Source organism: Ambystoma mexicanum, chromosome 5q (genome assembly GCF_040938575.1).
Source record: "Ambystoma mexicanum isolate Mex_15411 chromosome 5q, UKY_AmexF1_1, whole genome shotgun sequence".
Classification (NCBI taxonomy): Eukaryota; Metazoa; Chordata; class Amphibia; order Caudata; family Ambystomatidae; genus Ambystoma; species Ambystoma mexicanum.
Window position 1 is genome coordinate 687,786,546 of NC_090933.1, and position 22,704 is coordinate 687,809,249.

Sequence of the window (22,704 nt, forward strand, 5' to 3'; positions counted from 1 at the left end):
CTACGCTCCCTCAATGCTTTCGCCGTCATGGACATACACTCCTCACATTCCGAACACTGATGCTCTGAGCCCAGGCACGACAGGTAGATCCTGTGAGGATCGGTTAACAACATCTTTTTTCCACAATCCTGACATTTTCTTAAACTGGATCGTGGCGTCGATGAAGCGGATGAAGATGCCATCGTAGTAATTGAAGATTTTTCAAAGAAATCAACGTTTTTCGAAGATTTTACTGAGGAACCGAGCGTTGCGCCTCCGAGGCTTACGAAGCGCGGAAAAACAGAACTGAGCAACGGAAGCTGCGTGAGACTATTTATACCTATGGTGACGTCAGCGTCGATACGGAGGCCTTCGAGGGGCACCGACTCGAGGGACGTCGATGCACAGCACCTTCTACTGTGGAAAGTTTTTTCTGAGGCCAGCAAGCTGGAAGTGGATTTATCAAAGATAAGGAATACGTGGGAGGACACAATCCATTCAAAATATACTTACTAAGGTTCCTAACGGAGCCACTTAAAAAAATAAAAAATAACATATGTTTTGCTTTGTAAGTTAATAGCACTGCTCAGTGATATAACAGATGGGGTACCTTCTCTTGTAACTAGGAGTTCCTGTTCTGCAGTTTACTGTTAAACACAATAGAGGGATTGCTGACTAAAGGGGCACCGGACCAAGCGTTGGCCGGCATACGCCATGTCGTGCAAGGAAGGCATTGTATCAAAGTAAGACAGACACAAGTGATCACAGTTCAAGGGTGTTTATTAAACAGCAAAGTGGGTGAGATAAACGCCTAATCTAAACCTAATTCTAAGATGGGAGCAAGCTACAACCATCAAATCATAAAAATACAGTCCAAGTAGAGTCTAGTCAAATAAAAAGGGTCTATACTTTGAAAACCTATTGCCAATCCTTACCACTATGCTACAAAAGAGTGTGGGATAGTGTTCACAAGAAAAGAAAGAAGTGCTCACAAAATAATAAGTCAGGATGTTATGGACGGGCTCTCCCTTCCCCACGTTTTAAGCAGGGGACAAGGTGGGACTCTTGAGCAGAGCACACTCATGGGCTACAGTTCCTTTTCTTTTATCAGGAACTTCTGTGTCAAAGTCTCTTTCATGCAAAGTCTTTTGCTTTAGAGGGCCTGATATATCATATACGGTTTCCTTCCCCTAGGTTTCTCTTGGCATCCCTCCTTCGGGGTTCACATTTGCCACATTTCGTATATCAACAAAAAGTCATTCTAGACCCCTTAGGTTCTTCCCGTTTCCGAAGTCTGGGTCTCAGCCCCAGTCAGGCTTTCCCTTAAGCCCCCAGTCAGGCTTTCTCTTAAGCCCCCAGTCAGGCTTTATACAGTTCTGTCATCACAATGAATTTGCAGGCATCCCAAAGTCAGGTTCACATTTGCTGCACAACGTGTCAAAGGCTGTACAAGGAGTTTGGCTTGACCCTCGTATGACCACTTTGACACCTCACGCCAGTCTTCCCTAGGGCTTCTTGGCACTTTTAGTTTAAACTATCTCAGTTCTATTACTTTCCTTATTCAGGAGAGGGGTACCACCCAGAGATCTTCGAATGAACGCCCATGTGGCGCCGGGCCACTATCTCTGGTACCTGTTTTACTCACATAGTTCACAAGGGTCTCTCTCTGCCGGGCTCCCACTTCTCAGCTCCTCAAAACAGCATTTGGTATTGGACGCTGCAGGACCTAAAAGGGGATATTGTCTTGAGGTCATGGTCTCCTGTGCAGACCCTCAGAGATAATATCCAATTTTAGGTCCTGAATCACCCTGGGGAGGAGTCTTGCTGTGGATACTGCCAGGCAATCCCAGCTGCCCCTGGACTTGCCTTCTGGAGGTACAGCTCCCTCTGCACAGTGCAGTTTCCTCTGGAGTCAAAGGGACAGTGTCAGGGTGTTTTTCTCCTCTTCCAGGTCTCCCAGGGTCTCCACAGCTCTTCTGGTCTCCCTCCGGATTCCTGCACCTTCCAGAATTCCCAACTCACGCAAAGTGTGCTTTCCTGCCCCGCCTTTTATACTTCCAGGGTGTGGTGAGTTGGTTCAGGTGTGCATGTTTGTTTATTTATATAGCGCTCCAGACCCAGGGGTAAAAGGGCGCTTAGGTAAGTGGTCACAGGATACAGTTTAAACATTTGGATATATTTTACAATTTATACAATTCGTACAATTTAGATGGCTTATACACATTTATGGTACAGAACAATACAAACAAGGCGTGGAGGTAAGAGAGTGCGTGCTAAGGTGTGCGTATGTGATGTCATGAATGGGACAATGTGGTGTTCTTTTTGTTCAGTATCCATGAGATGACATGGTTTCTGAATGATTGAAAAGTTGAGATGGATTTGTTGTCTAGTGGTAAAGTATTTCAGAGTTGGGAGGCTAGAACCGGGAAGCTGGTTACGCCGGCTCTTTTTAAGGTAAATCTGGGCACCACCAAGCATAGTGTGTTGGAGGATCTTGTAATTCTGGAAGAAGATTTCAGGGTGAATTTGTTGGTGAGGTATGGAGGAGCTTGGTGGTTCAGAGCTTTGTAAGTGAGGCAATGGGTTTTTAGGTCGATTTTTTGTTGTATGGAGAGCAACTTGCACGATTTTCTAATAGTAGAGATGCGCTCTCGCCTGGGAATGTTTAGAGCCACTCGTAATGCGTTATTTTGGAGAACTTGCTATTTGTTGATTATGTATTTGTTTGCGCCTAAGTATAAGCTTTTACAGTATTCCAATTTGGACTGTATAGGAGCCCTAGCCAGTATGAGGCAACTGTTAGAGGAAAGAAAAGGTCTGCAGGCCCTGATCAGCTTACCTGTGGAGGCAGTCATGTTGGTTTGTTTAGAGGGATTGGTGTTGGCATCAAGGTAGAAACCGAGGGTTTTTACACTTTTTGCAATAAGTATGGTATTTCCATCGATGATGATACTGTTGTAGTTGGGACTAGGTTTCAACAGGTTGTTGGGTGAACCAACGAGGAGCAGTTCAGTCTCATCATTCAGGCAGAGGCCATGAGTGGCCATCCAAGCCTGAATGATAGTGAAGACTTCTTTGATCCGGTTGACGTCAGAGCTGTAGTTACCTGATATAGTTAGAAGTATCTTGGTGTCATCTGCATAGTTAGTGTAGGTGACACCCAGATGGTCCAGTTTGTCGAATAGAGGCTTTGTAAAAATGTTGTACAAAGTTGGTGAAACACATGAACCTTGTGGGACACCACATGTGATGGGGATCGGGTCAGCCGCCGCTGAGGGTGAGAAGACCTGCATGGTTCTATTTGCGAGGAAGGATTGAATCCACGTGACAGCAGAGAGGGAGACGTGTGCTGCCGATGACAGGTGGTTACAAAGGATTTTATGATCAACCAAGTCGAAGGCAGCTAAGAGGTCTAAGAGAAGTAGGATGGCGGCACTGCCTTCATCTTTAAGTTCATCAATCTGACTTTTGAGGTCAACAAGGGCCGTTTCAGTTCCATGTTGAGGTCTAAAGCCAGATTGACGGATTCCTAGTAGTTGGTTTGTCTCTAGATAATCTTGAATTTGCAGGTAGGCAACTCTATCTAGGATTTTCAGAAGGAATGGGACAGTAGTGATTGGTCTGTAATTAGTGGGTATAGACAGGTCTAATGTTTGTTTTTTTAGAAGTGGGAGAACCCATGATTGTTTCAAATTGCTTGGGACTGAATTACTGGCAAATGAGGAGTTTATTAGTTTGGTAATGAAGGGGGATAGGTCTCTGGCTGCATCTTTTAAAATTTGAACAGGGCAGCTGTCCTTGGATGCTTTCCAAGAGGCTATCATTTTTTGTACTTAGGGTATATTTACCTTCTTGAATGTGAAGCCTGAGTTAGAGTCAATGGTAGGTGGTGTGATAGGGCTGGTAGTCTTGCTACTGGTAAGTTGTTGACGTTTGTTCTCTATTTTAGTTTGGAGCCTTGTGATTTTGTTAGCGACGGCGTTCTGGATGCCTGTGCACCAGGGTTTGTCCATCGTACAAGTATCTGCAGGAGGACTCGGGTTATATAGTTCCTTTACAATGTTAAATAGTTCTTCAGTGCTAGGTCCTGCCTGGTTAATCCTGGAGTTGAATGATTCTTTTTTGGTCCGAGTTATCTCATTTTTGTATAGGGATGTGATATTAGTGAGATTGGTTCTGTTTTCTGTAGAGGGTGCCGTTTTCCACAGTGTTTCAAGTTTTCTTTTTTTTGTTCTAAGTAGTAGTTCGGAGGTGTACCAGGAGTTCAGGTGTGCTCTAGGTTTCCCTTTGCGTATTTTCAATGGGGCAATAGTGTCTATGGCTTTTGACATGGACTCGTTATAGGTATTGACCAATAGGTTAAGGTCAGCTATGGCAGGTAGTGCGTCAAGTATGGGTACTACCAGGGGTATTAAGGCCTCGGCAGTAATGTTGCGCTTATTCCTGGTAGGACAAGCTGGTACATTAGAGGATTTTTTAGGCTCTATGTTGTTGAAATTAAGGTCTAGCGAGAGGAGATGGTGATCAGTCCATACAAGTGGTAGGGAGTCTTTGCAGGCAATATTGCAGTTAAGGGCAGCTACCAAGTCGAGGATCTTACCTTTCAGGTGAGTGGGTCGAACGCTAAGTTGTGTAAAGCCATGCTCAGCTAGTGCAGTGGCCACAGAGGAAGCTGGGGGGTCATTTGGGTCGTTGTAACCAAGGTTGAAGTCCCGAGGATGATAATTTGTGCCGATGGTTTAGAATTCTCGGCTACTAAAGAGGTGATGTCTTCTTCGAAAGATCCTGGATGACCTGGGGGCCTATATATTAGGTGAATAGTAATTGTGCTTTTGGGAGATGTTTGCAACTTGACTGTAAGGTGTTTACATGATTTTAGTGGAGAAGATGTGATTGGAACGGAATGCCTGACCCTGTCTGTCCTCGTTAGCGGGACAACATGGCGGTCTCCCATAGGAGTTGATGGCCGAGGGATTCCTATGGGTAATTCTTATCCTCCCAATCTCTCTCCTCGTCCCAGTGGTTTTAGGGAAAAACAGTGTGGGTGGATTATGGGACTTTTAGTTTTCCCGAACAATACTGGAAAACCCATGTGGGTTTTCATTAGGGTGAAGGGGGTACCTGTAGTGTTGGGTACAAATGGGTTGTTGTAGGGCACAGGGTGACATATGTACTTTCCTTTTCCTGGTTATTCCATGCTTTGCTTCCGGTTTGGTATCTGTTGGGATGGGGGACGATGGGGTAACGGTATTGGTTCTGAAATGGTGTATGGTAACAGAGGGAATGTCAGGTAGGGAGGCGTTAATCCATTGTCGCTCACGGTGAGTTGTGCGTATGAAAGTGTCTGTGTCTGAAAAGGGGGGGTTTGAGTTTCTAGATACCCTATTGGGTACAATGGGGAAAAGGTGTCATACGGTAGGGTGTCCCACGTCTCACCATCGGGTGCCCCCATCCTACTCCCAGAGGACCCCCCACTCAGGTGATCCTCCCGCACTCGTCCACCCCCAGGGACTGGATCCAAGGCCGATGGCCATGCCCTGGCCACCTGAGAAAGGGACTCCCAGGGATCAGACAGTGTGACACCCTCAGGTTTCTCACAGTCAGAATCAGCCGCTGGGATTTTCTGTCAGACCCGCAATACTGAGGCAGCCGAGACTCCAATTCGGAGCTCGGGGACACCACTGTGGAACATTCTAGTTCCTGCACGCCTGTCCCCAGCCTCGACAAGCAGATGCAGTGTGCTTGTATGAGGAACTTCCTCCTCTAAACACATACCCCCCCCATTCTGTCGGTTGGCGCCTCTCGGCCCTCCGACCCAGCGCTGACTGCGCCTGCTGTGGTTCCGCCGACCATGCTTACCACAATGTGATCATGCAGACACTCCGGCGAAGGGCGCACACAAACACTGCTTGACGGCTGTGGCAGAAATGCTGAAACAGCCGCCAAAAAAAAACACAAATTACATTCTAGCCCATAAAAACATCACAAGGAGCCTTCTGCTCATGGTAAACGGGCCTCCCGGGCCTCTAAACACTATGAGGATGAATCCTCACCTTTGTCCTCTGCCCTCAACAAAAAACGCCCTAGGGTGAGCCCCTAGGACACCCCTGTCGCTGTTTGTCAGGCAGAAGCGCCTCCTGTAACCCCAAAGGTCACTACAGAGCAACCAAAATATATCCTGTCTGCTACCCCCTGCACCGAATCACAATTTGAGGACACCATGGGTTAAATGTCATTCTTTGTGGACCCACGAGTAAACTGCCCACTCCCTCAAGCCCTGCTGAGCAGCCTCCCATGCCTCCTCCAGTGTCAACAGCACCATCTCTTCCTGCCCCAGCCCTACCACCCAGGGAGCCTTTACAAGGATCTCTTTATGGGGACATGCAGTCCACACAGGATGACCAGGACATGTGGGTGTATATTCAAGGTGGCCCCAGCCAACAGGGTGAAGACACCTACTTTCAAGACCAGAACAACCCAGACCTCATCCTTGTTGACCCCTCCGTAGTTGAGGTTGAGGGTGGTCATTCTTCCCCTATCGCAGATCAACCTCTCTACAATGAACTGCTAAAAAAAGGCTGCCCACCATTTTGGAATCAACACCGAAGAATCCAGTACCGCGGGGACCAACTTCGTTGAAGATATGCTCAACGAGAAAAAGCCTGTTAGCCAGACTATTCCACTCCTGGAGTCCCATCAAAAAAAGGCTCTCTCCGTCCCCATCTACCCTTTCTCTTACTAGGGCTGTTAATCTATGTATGGAAAACTCTTTCTGGCCCTCTCCTCCTGATCCCCTCTACATTAGGGGCCACGTCAAGCCAGACTCTCTAGTGGTCACCACTACAGGACAGAGAGCAGTGTTCCACTCTCAACCTCCCAACAAAGTGCAAAAGACTTTATACTCTAGATAAGCATATCACAGCCTCTTCTGCGTACCTCACCAGAATAGCAAACACCACCACGTTGCTTGTCAGCTACAGCAGCATCCAGTGGGATGAGGTCTCACGGCATCTGGAAACCATACCGGAACCAGCTGGCTTCCATCTTCTTAAAATCACTACCGAGGGTAAACAGGTCTCCCAAAACATCCTGGACAATATCTTGGATTCCGAGACACCTCAGGAAGGGTCACTGCAGAAGGTACTCTCCCGAAAAGACATTCCTGGCTTAGAGACTCAGGGTTTAAGCCAGAGACACAAGCGGCCTGATTAACATGCCCATTGAGGAGGGTCTCCGCTTTGGCAAAGCTGTCAACGATCAGCTGGAGACAGCGAAAAAGGAGCATGAAACAATCAAGACCTGTGGTCAGATTTCCAACAAGCTATTCATTCTGAGGGGAGTGTTTAACACACGTAACCTTTGGGCACAGGGCTCAGGGAAGGCCAAGCCGGAGCAAGCACGTCTGGTACGTCCTTTTACAGTCCGCATGTTCAGACGTCCTACCAGTACCAGCATCGTGGGTTTCACCGCGGGATAGGACGAGGAAGAGCTGCAGCCTCTAGGGGCACAGCAGCCCCTGCCTCCAAATGACGGACTGATCCACGTTCCCACCCATACTCTTTGCCCAGCAATGGGAGGGAATAATATCAGATAGCTGGGTCCTCGTTACAGCGGCCAAGGGATACTCTGAGTTCCTCGAAACACCTCGCCTCCATCCACCGTGTCCTTCGAACACCTCCACATCCTCAAGGAGGAGATCCAAATCTTACTACAGAAAGGAGCCATTAAGATGGTGCCCTTCATGGAACAAAATCAAGGTATTTATTCATTATATGCGCAAAAGGTCTGGGAGCCCCTCTACCGAGTACGAACAAATAACCTGTTCTATGGGAAGATGCCCACTCGGGAGGGTCTACAACCACGCTTTAGCTCACTGTACCTTTCACAGAGGAGAAATATCCATTTGCATATTAGTTTTTGTCCCACCCACAAGGGCATGCACCCCATGCAAATTGAAATTCTGATTTGGTTCTGCAGTGTGGGAGCTTCTGGAACCACAATTATTGAGTGATGGTAGGAAGGCTATGGGATGCAAGACTGCCATTGCAGCAATGAGTTTAACAAACCACTAAAAAGTGCATGGAGTAAATATGTTGGTTTGATGACAGTATCTATGCACAACAATTCGTGGGTGCTAGAGAACCGCAGAGGAAGATGGCAGCGCAGCTTCAAGCTCTAGCAGAGGTTGCTGGCACGGACAGCCTCTATGTAGTTATCTTATTGCAGGTGGTGAGTGAAATATACACTGCTACCCCCGGAGTCAGGGGGAGTGAGTAGCGAGCCATGATCTCAAGGACAACTGTGTCAAATGAGCATCATGGCTGGCTGGCCACGGTGGTGCCCGCATCAGCACTCATTGTCTGCCGCAGAAAGAGTCCTGGCTTGGCTGCAGACCGCGAGGAAGTCAAGCTGGTAAACTAAGGCCCCCCGAATGCTCCCTAGGCTTGTGGGCGGTGAGGTGAGTTAGTTTAAGCAGCATCTGGGTGCTTACCTTAAAGTTACACAGTAAAATTATACAAAAGATTACACATATACACTTACAGATTGAGCAAAAAAATTAAGAATATAGACCGGGGTTACATATGTGCAGTAAAATATAACATTACCAATTGTTCAGTTAGCATTTTCCAGGATGATAAATGTAGATTTATAGTGAAGTTGGAGCCAGATATTGACATGTTGTAGATGGGCTATTAAGTTTCACAGTTGACAATAATAAGAAGAGAGTGGGTAAATGCAGATACTATTTACAATAGCGCGGAAGAGCTGTACAATGGTGCAGTGTTATAGAGCTAGCAGTGTTCTTGCTCACAAAGCCGGATCTTAGTGTTTTTTCTAAATAGGTGGTATGAGGTTTCTGATCTTAGAGTGTTCTTGCTCACATAGCCGGAGCTTAGTGTTTTTTCTAAATAGGTGGTATGAGGTTTCTGATCTTAGAGTAATGGGGAGTGCGTTCCAACTTTTCGCTGCCAGGACAGGGGTGAACCGAGGGATCTTAATACAGTGTGACTGAGCAGTTCTGGTTGGTCTAGTTGGTATTGAAGCAGGTGAATTGGTCATTTAATTTATTCAGTTTGGCAGGGGACCCAAAAAGGAGGAGCTCTGTCTTCTCATCATTGAGACAGAGTCCATGCTTGGCTATCCAGGCTTGTATAATCAGGTAAATATTATTATTTTTTTTTATTACTTGTGAATAGCCACAATTAGGGCTTTTACAAGGAAGAGAAACCATTCGGTAATCTCAGAATTTTCATAGTCCAGATTTCCTAGTTTTTGAAGGTTTCAGTTTTTTATTTAAATTATTCTTTTGCTGCAATTTTCTTTAAGGCAGTAGTTAAAATCTTTGTTCCTGCGATCATCCATCTGATGTTAACTCCTGATATAAGAAGAGTCCACCAAACTTCTTCCTCGTGTAGGTCATACGGTGAAATCAAAGGGCAAAGATAGGTTGACCTTACTTCAGTCATTGTTGGGCAAGACAGCATCAAGTGTCGGATTGATTCGATTTGATGGCTCTTTGGGCAGAGCCTACACTCCTGCACGACCTCACGAGTTGGGAGAAGATTTAGTCTTGCTCTCAGAAAAGTTCCTCTCAATGTTTTATCAGGGAATTTGGAGAGATGCAGCAGCAGATCTTTGCACTTGCGTGCTGTTAAAGGTAAATGCAAAATGGATTTATAGGATGAAGCTTGTTCTTGCATATTTATCCAGTCCAAATCTTCCATTTTCTGTTTCACTCTTTGTGGATTTGCGAGCAAGGTGTCTTCCGTACAGGCTATCAAATTAAGCAAGACTTTTTTCTTTTCCGCCCAGATGTTGAACTTCTGACACATACCTTTGATAAGTTCACTAGCCAACAATCTGTAGAGTTGCAGGCCCTCTTGGGTTAGAATCTTCCTGTACAGTTGCATACTAATGTGATCTATTAATGCCGAAGGTGACAGCAGTCCTAGCTCTTGACGTATTACTGCTATTAGAGTCGACTTCGGGAGACTGAGTACGTAACGCCACAGAAATCCTTCCAGTTTGGGCCATATGGCTGATGGAATAGCCAGACTGGCATCCATCCCATAGGTGATGGATGGGATCACTATGGATTTGTAAAATTGTAGGGCAGGGAGCAGTGAAAACCAGCCATACTTTCTGTCAATTACACGCGTTTGAGCCGCAAGGTTACGTATCTTGGACCAGAGGACTTTCTGCATTCCAACGTCGACTGAAGAGGAATCAATTGTTATCCCAAGATATTTAAACTGGACAACTTGGTCGACTTTGGTTCCATCGATGTACCAGCTATGTTTCACGCCTTTCTTTGGAGCTTTCTCTAAAATCAGGATTTTTGTTTTACTCCTATTGATTTCTAAGTTGTTCTGGTTGGTGTAACAAACCAAGTTGTCCAGTTGCCTTTGCAGGCCAATTGGGGTTTGATCTAATAGAATAAGATCGTCCGGTAAATGTTATTAAGTGTGTGGCTGATTAGGGCGTGGTCACCTGTGATGGGGATGAGTATTTGGGTGTCATCCGCATAAGGAGTGTAGGTGACACCCAAATAGTCAGGGTCATCGAATAATGGTTTTGTAAACACATTATATAATGTTGGTGACACGCAGGAGCCTTAAGGAACATTGCATGTGACTGTGGTTGGCTCTGTTGAAGCTGAAGGCACAAAGACCCTCATGGATCGATTGTTGAGGAAAGACTTGATCCAGGTGTTGGCTACATCTGAGAAGTGCGCCGCAGATGTGAGATGGTTACAGAGAACTTTGTGATTAACAAGTTCGAATGCAGCCGACAAATCGAGAAGTAGGAGCAGGGCCAGTTTGCCTTTATCTTTGAGGATTTGAGTCTTAAGATCGATCAGTGCTGTTTCGGTGCCATGTATGGGTCTGAATCCAGATTGTCGGAGACCAAGAAGATTGTTAGATTCCAGGTGGTTTTGAATCTGCAGATATGCTGCTTGGCCCCGAATTTTCAGCAGAAAGGGTACTGTGGTGAAGGGTCTATAATTGGATGGATTATTGGGTTCTAGAATAGGCTTTTTTAGTAGAGGTAGTACCGAAGCAACTTTAAGATTGTTTGGTACCGTACTAGTTTTAAAGGAAGTATTAATGAGAGTTGTGATAAAGGGTAGGGATCCTTCGCTGCCTCTTTAATAATGGGGGCAGGATGGAAATCTCCCTGACAATGTAAAGGTTTAAGTTTCAAAATTATGTTCTGAACCTCTTTGGTCGAAATAGGGGAGAAGTTGAATTGGTTGTGTGTGATCGTATCTGGTAAAGAGGGGATAGGTGTGGGTGTGGAACTGGATAGGAGGAGTTTTTTAGATTCTATTTTGCTTTGAAGCATGGCAATTCTGTCTTGCAGTGCATTCTGGATGTTAGAGCACCAAGAGATATCTTTGGTGCAGGTGTCAGGGGCTGGGGTAGGGGATTATAGCTCTTTCAAGATGTTAAACAATTCCTTTGTGCTTGATTTTGCATTGGTGATACGGTTATTATAGTTGTCTTTTTTTGCTTGGATGATAGCTTCTTTGTAGTTGAGGGAGGCTAATGAAAAGTTTTCTTTGTTGGCTAAGGTGGGGGTACATTTCCATAATGTTTCAGCGTTTCTTTTCAATCTTCATAGAGATCTCAGGTAAGAGGTATATCAGGAATGGAGGTGCGCCCAAGGTTTGTATTTTTGTATTTTTAGGGGTGCTATTTTGTTGATGGCTGAGAGTAGGGTATGGTTATAGAGGTCAACTAGGGTAGTAGGATCTAAAGCTGGTGTAGTACGGTTAGTAATAGGCTTGAGTAAGGGCAGCAGGTTCTCACGTGTTATGTTACGTTTGTTTCTAGTTTTTATAGGCGGGACCAGGGACAATTTGTTAGGGTGGATACTTTCCTTTATGATAAAGGAGATAATGGATGGCCTGACCAAGCACAAGGTGTGTTAAATAAGATATTGCAGTTGTAGTCAGCAAACCAATCGAGGGTTCTACCTTTAGTATGCATTGGTTCAGATATTCTGTGTTGGAATCCTAATTCAGGGATTGTGTTGGCAATGCCAAATGCCTTAGTATCTTTAGGGTCCTGGAAACCCAAGTTAAGATCTCCCAGGAGTATGACTTGAGATTAAGGTTTGGTGTTAGTCGATCGAAGGAGCAGAATATCGGCCTCGAATGAGGTAGTTGGGACAGGGGGATGAACAAAAAGGGGCATGGAAATGGTGCTGGATGGTGAGGTCGGTAGGTTGACTGATAACTCTGCAGAGGGCATAGTTGAGTTGGCAATGGTTCTTAATCCCAATGTTGTTTTATGGATAAAGGCGATGCCTCCACCTTTGTAAAGGTTTGAGTCTCTGTCATGCCGGATGACAGAGAAATTGTCAGGGATAGCAAGAGAGGGTCCTGAAGCAGCATGGAGCCAGGTCTCTGTGATTGCTATGAAGTCCAGGTCAAACAACGTTATGTAGTCAGCAATATTGAGTGCATGGGCTGGAAGTGATCTCGCATTGATAAGTGCTCCTTTGATTGCAGAAGAGGCATTATCTAGTATACCTTTGGATTGTGGGGGTCCGGGTTTGGCTGTGGTTGCAGTAGGTGCAGAGTCTTTAGAGGAACTGTTTCCAGAAGTGATGCATTTGATGATAGGTGATGGGTGTATCAAAGGGCGTCTGGAGTGTTGTTGAAGATTCCTGTCATTTAATAGGCAGGGGGTAGTGGAGGGCGGTGGTATTAAGCTGAGTTGGCTTGGCCTTAGTGTTGGTGGGGTATGACTGGGCAGGTTTTCGAGTGTGGCTCAGTAGGCAACGACACTAAAGTTGTTCGATAGTGAAGTTGTTGGTGAACTCTTCGGAATAGTAGCTTTATATTTGGTGTGTGGGCCAGATGGTAGGAGGCCTAACAATGTGATGTCTTTAGATCCTGTTGGTAGGCAGGGAGGTAAAAAGAATGACAGGGTACAGAGGTAGATGGTAGTAAATTTAGTGCCATGGATAGACATTTGTATGTCGTAGGGTTAGAGTCAATGGTGGGTGTCGCTGTGTGGCTAGAACTAGCAGCGACTAGTGTGGATCTGAGCAGCTTTCATTACTTGAGGGGAAAAGTCGGGTGAGAGGGATGCTGTTGCGGTTTTCTGTGTGTATTAAATGCACTCTTTCTCCGCAGTCAAATAGTAATGCTTTCTTGTAGAGCTGAAAGAGGAGTTGCTGCTGGAAGCTTGTGAACTCTTTCGCAATTAAAGAGCTTTATTGCCTTGCTATTTGTTAATATATTTAGGCAGGCTTGTGGCTGTACTTGTGTGGATTGTTTTTCAACATCTTTATATATATTGCAAGATCGCTCACATTTTTCTGCAGTTCAATTATACCTCTAGCTAGACCTTCACAGATGAGTGATTTCTTTCGGTTGAGCAAATGTTGAATATCCTTTGACAGATCTATCATCATTTTTGATTGCTGCAATGCATGCACCTGTTCCCTCCATGCTTCATCACTAGATGGTCTGTTTTTGACAATGATTTTTTGAGGGTACTTTGTTGGGCACTTCTTATCCTGCTAATCAATTCTAGATAGCTGTGAGGGGTCATAAATGACAGGCGGATACAAAGTTGTAATATTCTCAATATCAGACATTTTTACTAAATAGAAATGGGTTGGATAAACGGCTCTCTGACCCTATCCTAAAGTCGTCTAATCTGACCCTCACGCTAAAACAAACTAAGGGGTGCAACAAAATGTTTCTGACTTATGATTATTAAAAAGTGTTTAACCAAAACAAACATAAATCCAACAGAATGTGTTTTCCAAGGAGAAACCCCTGGATCCAGAGGATGGTTCCCTTCCACTGGATATTTAGGTATGATGGCAAAAGTGTCCTTTGTGAACAACAGTTTCCAGGTGTCACAAAGTGTCACTTTTGAACAACAATTGCTTTGGTTCTTTATACTTGCTTCAGGAAGTTCTTGTTCAAACAATATATTTCATGACATCAAACACTTCCTTGGTTTCTTTGTACTGGATTCACAAAGTTACTAGATTCTCAAAACTTCTTATTCATATAATAAATTCAACAATAAGCTTTCTCTAACTTCTCTTGTACTTTAGCGGATTACCTGGTGTAATCCTTTACCAGGAATCCTCTTGTCAGCTCTTCAGCTCTCCTGGTATACGTCCCTGCCAGGTATCCTGTCACAAAGATAAAGGTATTTGTATAACTCCAAGTGCCTCGTGTATCTACCTACCAGGACTTCTATCATATGCTTCTCAATTTCCCTGGTATACTTCCCGGCCAGGTATTTCGTAACGCAGTTACATTTTCCTCTACAATCTTGGGTGTAACTCCTGGTATACTCCCCTGCCAGGAATTCATTTATGGGTTCTCCGGATCCCCTGGTGTATTCACCTGCCAGGTATCTCGCCACAGTTTTAAACTTTCCTTTACAGAATTGGCAGATGTGCCTGGTATACTCATCTGCCAGGAATCGTCTTATTGGGTTCACTGCCCTTTTTTCAATCCCACAGTTGTATCAACTTTCCCCCACCTTGACATTTCATGCATATATATTCATTTGGGTTTTGCTGCAGCAGTTTATCTTGTCAGTATTCACATTTTCTTCCTTTTGGGCATTTTCTTTTAACATTGGGTTTTGTCTGTTTTTTAAACAATTTTGACTTTTGTACTTTGCCTTGTCTGCCTTCAAATAATATATATCTATTTTCTGCATTCACATGCTGATGCTGTTTTCGGAGTGCCCCGGGTCGCCAGCAACTTTCGGTGGACTCCCTGGGTCGTCTTTGCACCTCTGATGTGGTCCGTGTGTTGGTGGGATGATTCCTTCATCCGTTCTCCAGCATGGAGTGTGCAAACATCCATCTAGCTGTCCGCGTGGCTCTGTGGTTACAGGTCGTCTTGTCACTTTGGTCCGGGTATGGAATTGCTGCACCCTCGAGCAGCCCGCCAACTGGGAGCTTCTGCTTTGCTCCCAATGTGTCCAGGACCTTCTGTGCTTGTCAGCGCCGTCTCTCCCGCAGTACTGGCAGCCTTCTCGGATCCTGTGTGCTTTGCATCAGTGAGCCTCCGGCTGGGATCTGACATCCTCTCCTGCAACAGTGTGGCTTCTAGGTTATAAAGGTCCCACACACTTCAGGGTTTGGAAAACAACGAGTCTGCTTCTTGTTCTTTGAGCTCTTGTCTATCTGCATCAACTCTTTCCTCCTCTTCTTTGTCTCAGTACTTGAGACCTTATGGGAGCTGAGGTCCATATATGTATTTGGATTTCTGAATTTATGTTGTTCAAAGGTTTTAGAGAGAGAAACATCAGAAACAGGAGATGTTATATGTATGTGTGTTGTGTATGTTTGAGGTATAAATGGGATTTTGACTAGAATGACAAAAAGAAAGGGTTTTTTGGCTTTTACAATGGGGCAATTTGTTGGATGATAAGCCATCAAAAACTTGGGTATTATAAGGTCTTCTTCAGAAGGAAGGGGAGAATGCTGCATCTCGTCTGATGGAGTCAACACCCTTCCTCCGACAGCTGTCTCCTCCCATGTGATCCTCCCTCATATATACACCCACAGGGTCAGGATCAGACAGCAACTGCCGTCCCCTTGCCACATGGGAGGAGGCCACTGCTGGGGAACCAGTGATGACTCCATCGGATTCATCATATAGCCCACGGCACATTCCAAGCAGGCATGAAAAGCCGGGTTTGGGAAAAGTAAATCCTTTCAAAATGTGCATTTGATCGACCTTCAGATCATCCTCCCCCCCCAGTTACTGCTCTGTATTACAGGGCTCCTCTGAGCTTAGCTTGAACTAGCTGGTCTACTAGTAGAGAAAACAGAGCAGAATGGTTTGTGTTCTATGAGACAAAGTAGGTAAGCTATTGAATGTCCTCCTTTGGACCCAGAGAACCACTGACTTACTGTAGCACTTAGCACTGTCATACTGTGAACCTAAGCACCATAAACATGTCTGGTAGTGGTTAAATACTGGGGGTTTAAAACAACTGTAAAAGGAAGCCTCAATAATAAATGATTGCTATGTTCTGTAATGAGTGGATGTTCAAAGTAAGTTCTTCACAAGGTTAAGGATGGCAGTATCAAGGTACCAATGATTTAAGAACCTATGCGACATATGCCAGAAGTAAAAATCGTTGCCACCAATATGAACCTTTGCCTCACAACATGTGTAAAATGTATAACCTTACCTGTTTCTTTTCATAATATGCTCAAAAGGTCTTAAAAAATCCTTCTGAAACCGGAAATTAGCAAGTTCCCCTTTTTCTAAGAATTTCATTGACAGCTGCCGTAAAGAATCTACAGCAAAAATTGCTACATCTTCATTGGGATTGCAGCCAACCTGGTGAAATTGGAAAAAACTCATAGTGAGATTCATTTAGACAGAACTATAACACACATTTATCAATGCATTGTTTTATGGAACATCAGTGACACAAATACACAGAAAATCAAAATGAACTAGATGAAATACAAGAATATTCTCTGACTTTGTTAGAGATACTCATACAATCAATTCATATCGTTTTTTGTGCTAGACTAAAGTCTAGCATGGAAATGTCATGAAACGTTTCAGAGCAAACTTTTTGAAAAAACATTGCCTTGTTTTAATGAGGACTATAATTATTTTCATTGAGACGGATTGCTTGTATCTTTTCGCTTTTTAAGTACGAAATTACGTAATTATGAAATCAATAAAAAAGTATTCTTTTTCTGATGGGTATTAAGATCATACATTTTTATCGTCACTGATCCAGTATCCCATCAAGGCCTTTTTGTTATTATACCCTAGGTAAATTAAGAGTGGTCTTGTAGCAAAGGAAACATTTGTTTATATCCCACCTTAGTTCATAAACAGCATTAGGATGATACTCTGGCAGCTACACTTGCTGCTGTTTGCCTGTAACAACAACTTTCCAAAGAGTCTATGGAATTTTATGTTTATCTTGTAGTGCATTTAGTCATAATCTTCTCTTTCAACTGTTGGAAAACAAAGTTGAAAGCCTGCTCACATTTAAGGACTGGTGCTCGATTTTATGATTCTTCTGAATTGTCTGTATAATAAATCATCATATGGTGTGCGTACATTTAACATGAGATACATTATTTATAAAATAAAACTAAATTCATTACAAAAACTCGAGGTTTACCATGGAGGAATATAGAGCCAGTCCATCCCCAGAGGATGACAGTGCCAGGTAAGAGGGTCCGAGCTCCAGGTCCCTCCCCTTGTGCCAGCATGTTATTCAGTACTCTGTCTCACACCATGCCTCATAAACAAGATGGTTGCCAGACTCTTTCTGAGTCATCGGATGAGCTCTGGACCAGGGGAAACAGCACCCCAGAGAGAGCAGCCCTCCGGGACCACATGCAGTCCAAATCCAGTCATCAGAGGCCTACATGCAGGCCGAAAAGCTGCCCAACACACTCCAGTCCCAGCAGAAACCCACCACAGCTGGCAGTTTGCTCCCTAGGCCACCAGGGACTAAACAACGTTGCTATGACTCCCAAACAGACTGCACTTACCTTAGGGAAGCCCAGAACAAAGCAGCATAACACAAACTCACACACTGTACACCTCGGGCTAACATCACTATTCCGTGGTGGGCCTGCACAGATAAAAAGGGCAGAGGTTATCCCACTATTTAAAGGGGTAGTTTGGTATGAACTGTTATTGGCCCTTATGGATTGGGCATGTATTTCAGAGCATACATCAATCGTTCTTAAATAAATTTCCAAGGCAACTTACCTGAGGTTTTCTCACTTTAACACTTGCAAAAACGACGACTGTGGTACCGCCATTTTGTGCTATTCTTATCAGTTGATCTATCGCCCTAAATTCACGTGCCCCCGCTGCACTGATTCGGATCGGCCGCCCCTAATGCTGATATCAATAGACGCTTATGACCCATTTTACATTGCCAATGCAAGTCTCAGGTCAACGTCCTCTGTGCGCAATCTATTGACGTGTCTCCACGGAAATGGCAAGACGCCTCGTTCCTCAACAAGTATAAACAAACACTTTCTGATCACACATTGTTGGAGTTTCATTTTCCTTTGTGTCAGTGTATTTCATTTCGAGCCTCCCTGACTTGTTTCTGCTCTGTTCAGTTCTCTGCTAAGTACGACACACTGAGAACAGGTACTTATACGGCCTAAAATCAATTAACCCAGTAGTCGCTTTTCATTTCTTATATTATGTACAGAGGTCTTTTCAAAACCATATTTAAAAAATGTGTCCATGGGAATTTTTATAGTTTGATACTACTGATCTAGCCTTTTTACGATGTGCTTTTGTGACATTGGCTGTTTCTTTGCTCATCTTTCTTTAACATTCAATGGTAATGGGAAACCTCTTTTCATTGCTTTACACAAACAAAAAGGTGTTTATTTGTCTCTCTGTTGATACTGTGCTTCTTCACTATTCAGGAACTATGGCAACAATTCAGCCCTACATGTACAAATACTCAGACAAGGAGATCCCTGAAATAGAAAAATGTGGAGACGGTGTGAAATCTGATGAGTCATGAGGATCAATCGCAGGAGCCTGAACCCAGTACTATGGAAGACGATTCCACCTGGTGTACCTGCTTTCATTGTGAGCTTTTGCCTACTCTGGTGGAGAACTGCTGTTGCTGAGAAAACTGGCTGCTTGACCTACACTGCTGAAGACGACACTGCCACTATGCAGACTAGACTTCAGGGCAGCCTGCATTACAAGATCCGTGCTGTGAAAGACGATGGTCCTTATGCACTAACTTCCAGCTCCAGTTCGCCCTCGTAATCTAAGTAACAAGTACTTTCACTCCATATATCTTATTTTTTGGGAAAGAGAGACAGGTAACATAGTAGGTTGTTCCCCTAGATCAATATAAGTTTGACGGATCATTGACGTGAGAATGTTTCTGTAAATTGAATAATTTACTCATTGTGAAATGAAGCCAAATTGTTCCACTGTATATTTATCGTCCGAACAATTATGCTATTGTTTTATCTTTGAAGTATTTCCCAAACGTTCCTTTCTTTAATGTGCGTTCACATTTGTAACTGATCCGTACTTGAAATCACAAGTACTGTCAATATGTTGTATGAAAAGGTACTTTTTAAATCAAAACAATGCCGTACATTTAACAAGGTAGTGCAAATAAATAAAAGGCCATTATTGCATACATTCCAGTAAACTAAGTCTGTATCTCTTACACAGGTGGTACAGGCTTGTGGCTTATCGCACGTTTACATGGTGGATTAATGGAAAACTGGGATTTTTGCACCCGAAGAGTAATACCTGTCTGTGTGGTTCAAGCCATTTGTGAAGAATTCCCCAGTGACAGCTGATAATACCGTAGATTTATGCAGCTAGTACCTCGACCGCCACAGTATTATTTGTAGGGACATTGACATCCACCATACCAAACTAAATAAAAAAATAAAAAATAATTCAAGCTGAACAGTTGTGACAAATCTTTTCTAAGTCCACTACACGTCCAAACATCTAAGAGTATCGTAAGATATTGGTGTGCAATAACACATGCATTGGCCTATTGCGCACGTCCCATCTTCATCCATCCCCCCTCCAGTATCAATGGCAGTTGGCACCTGTGGCCGTGAGCTCGCAAGTGTGCTGGGTGGATGGAAAGGCTCAAGGTGCAAAACACTGTGTGCACCTCAAAGGCATCTTCCGCACTTCGACCATTGTCCACACGGCCACTGTAGACCTGGTGTCTCCAGACTCCCCTTTGAAGCCCCCTGCCCTGCAATCAACATATGTATGTGTCCCTTGAACATTGCTCCGGGCCTATCGAGTTCACCCCATCCTCATCCATCCCCCCTCCAGCATCAATGGCAGTTTGCACCTATGGGCGTGCGCTCGCAAGGGAGGTGGGTGGATGGGAACACTGAAGGAGCTGAACACCATGTACACCTCAAAGGGTTCTTCCGCACAGGGACCACTACACCATTATCAACCGGCATAAGCCTTTTTAGCTCTGTTATTAGCACATAACAATACAGAGAAATGTTCTTAAATGTAATTTTCAGTAGTGCATGTTTTCTATGTGCTTTCGTGACATTTTCTATAAAGTAAATGTATTTTTATTATCAGAGGGATGATATGTTTGGCTCAATCACTGAGATTTATTTAATACTACTAATCTTTTATATTTCTTTAACAGATCACAAGGGCAATCGAACAATGCCTTCTTGTATCGTTTTTAGTTGCAGTAATACCAGCCATGCTAAAAGTGATAGTACAGTCCTTCATGTTTTTCCAAAGGATATAAATGTAATAAGAGCATGGCTCTCCAACTGCGGATTTCCAGTGTCTGAAATTGAAAACAGAGCCAAAGGGGTCTTGGATGACGTGAGGGGCAATCGATTCCGCGTCTGCAGTATTCACTTCTGTGAAGAAATTTACGAGCAATCACAGTACACCAAAAAGCGTTGCCCCAGTCTACTTCGAAAACTACTGCCCAATGCAGTTCCAACTCAATTTCAGCACACGCTGGCCCAGGTGAGTAGTGAATGCTACATTTTTAAATGCATTTTACCATTTTCTAGGTTTGCATGTATAATAAGTCTTTGAAGTGAACACTTATATGGAAATAGTCAATGGGCAGGTACCATAACTAAAGTTTTTCCGTTTTTGGGGAATAATTATATTGCTATTTCATTGCATGTCTTTCCTTCTTGACACAATCTTCTTTGATTGATACATTTGTAACTTTAGATTACTTTGTGAGATACTCAAATATCTATGGGAGGCTTACCAAAGACACACTTCCCCTTGCGTCTTTTTATAATAATGTCATCTTTTGTCTGTCTTTACGTAGACTGCACAGATGGAAGTACAGACCGTTAGCATGGAGGAAACCACAGACACGTCCAACATCCTAATGGTGAGACTTGCACACAAACTTTTTTTTTATGTGGTATAAGTTATAATACCCATGTACATTTTCTAACGAACAATGTTCTGACTATTTGCATCGATTAAAGGACCAGGATATTACATCGACCACTATTTCCGGAGTCCACAGCGACCTCGCTCACCTTTCAGGTACATTTTTTAGAATAATCCTTCACATGCCACTACTACACAAAATTAGTTCAAGTTTTAACCAAAAACAAATTTATCATTGTTATGTATAATGTTAACTTTTAGGCTTCTTTGTCAATTAAGACTGCTTCAATGTAATTTTTGGGGATTTTGCTTTTACATCTTTCTTATTTCAATTACCATTACATAGGCGGAGCCACGAACTTTGACAGCGTACTACTCGTCTACTGCAACCGGTCCAGAGGATGAGGTAATAGAAGTGAAAATGTAATGTATTGAATTATACTAATGGTTATAGATTGACAATATTTGTTTACATTTAAATTGCCATTTTTTGTGTTTATCTGCAATACTGTCAGCAAATTGCAAAGCATTACATCAACCCCCTTGCTGTATTTATCTCAGGAACACATGCAACAATGAAAGTAAACCATCAGAAAAATGTACTTTGTCATTGAATAACATGTACCCTTTCACCATATTAATTGTGTTTGTTTTAGTTCAGAAACTTTAGCTGCTTAGCAAAAAATGGAATAGCTGAAACAAAATAACAATAATAGGCATTAAAGGGGACACAACTTAATCAATGTGTTTTCCAGGTTGAACTCTAGCCAACTCCCTGTGACATCTCTGAAGGTTATCAGGTACAGTTTTCATATATGTATTTTAAAAATGTTACACATACACACATTGTTCGACTCCACGTTAATATTAATTAGAAAATGTTAATCGTCAGGTGCAACTCAATGTTTTAGAGTGTTTAACTCATATTGCAAGGTTGACAATCATTAAAACCACTTTCTCAAGATGTAGTTTGTGAGATCGAAAGCTTTTAGCATTACATTATTTGAAAACGTATTCGAATTTTCTTTGAATTTATTATGTACAAGGACTGTGCTACTGAAGTGGCCGAAATATATGGCAATGCATTACTTACCGTAAAAGCATTTCTGATGGTTGTATCTGCTTAGATTCACATGCTGTGCATAGGTCCGACATCCAGTGGTCACTGCAGAGTATTGCATTTTGTTTTTCGTAGTCGAAAAAGGGGACGTCGACAAGGCGTGTCTGTAACACTATCCCTATAGTGACGTGCGTTGTACCCACAATCCCTCGCGCGTCGAGGTCCCTCTGTATTTTTCTGCCCTGAGGGCGCCTTCTAGACGTGAGTGAGTACAGAAAAGAGAGAAATATAGAAAAGGATGTCTATGTTCCTTCCATCCGAGCGGGGAGGAAGGGTGGGCGCATGTGAATCTAAGCAGATACAACAATCAGAAATGCTTTTACGGTAAGTAATGCATTGTCTTCTGATGTTTGTTAATCTGCTTAGAATCACATGCTGTGCATAGACTAGCGAGCAGTACCCGGAGTTGGCGGTGGGTTATGAGAAGGAACAGTAGAGAAAAGATGTCTGAATACTGCCTGTCACACCTGGGAGTCAGATCTAGAGTGTGCATCTAGACAGTAGTGTTTTGTAAAGGTGTGCACAGAACTCCAGGTAGCCGCTTTGCAGATGGACTCAAGGGGAACATTTGCAATGAACGCTATGGAAGCCCAAGTGCCTCGAGTGGAATGTGCTCTTGGCTTGAAGGGTAGTTCTCTGTTAGCAAGAGTGTAACAGAGAGTGATGCATTGAACAATCCATCTAGATATAGTGGACTTTGAAA

At 43.6% G+C, this 22,704-nt stretch overlaps 1 protein-coding gene across 1 annotated transcript in view; it reads right to left on the reverse strand.

Moving 5' to 3' along the window:
* The window catches only part of ARFGEF1 (ARF guanine nucleotide exchange factor 1), a 1,973,034-nt gene that overhangs the window by 493,007 nt on the left and 1,457,323 nt on the right, over window positions 1–22,704 (reverse strand). The window contains exon 26 of the mRNA XM_069621149.1: window positions 16,173–16,324. Within this exon, the coding sequence (XP_069477250.1) occupies window positions 16,173–16,324 (152 nt within the window). The remainder of the gene's footprint in view (window positions 1–16,172; window positions 16,325–22,704) is intronic.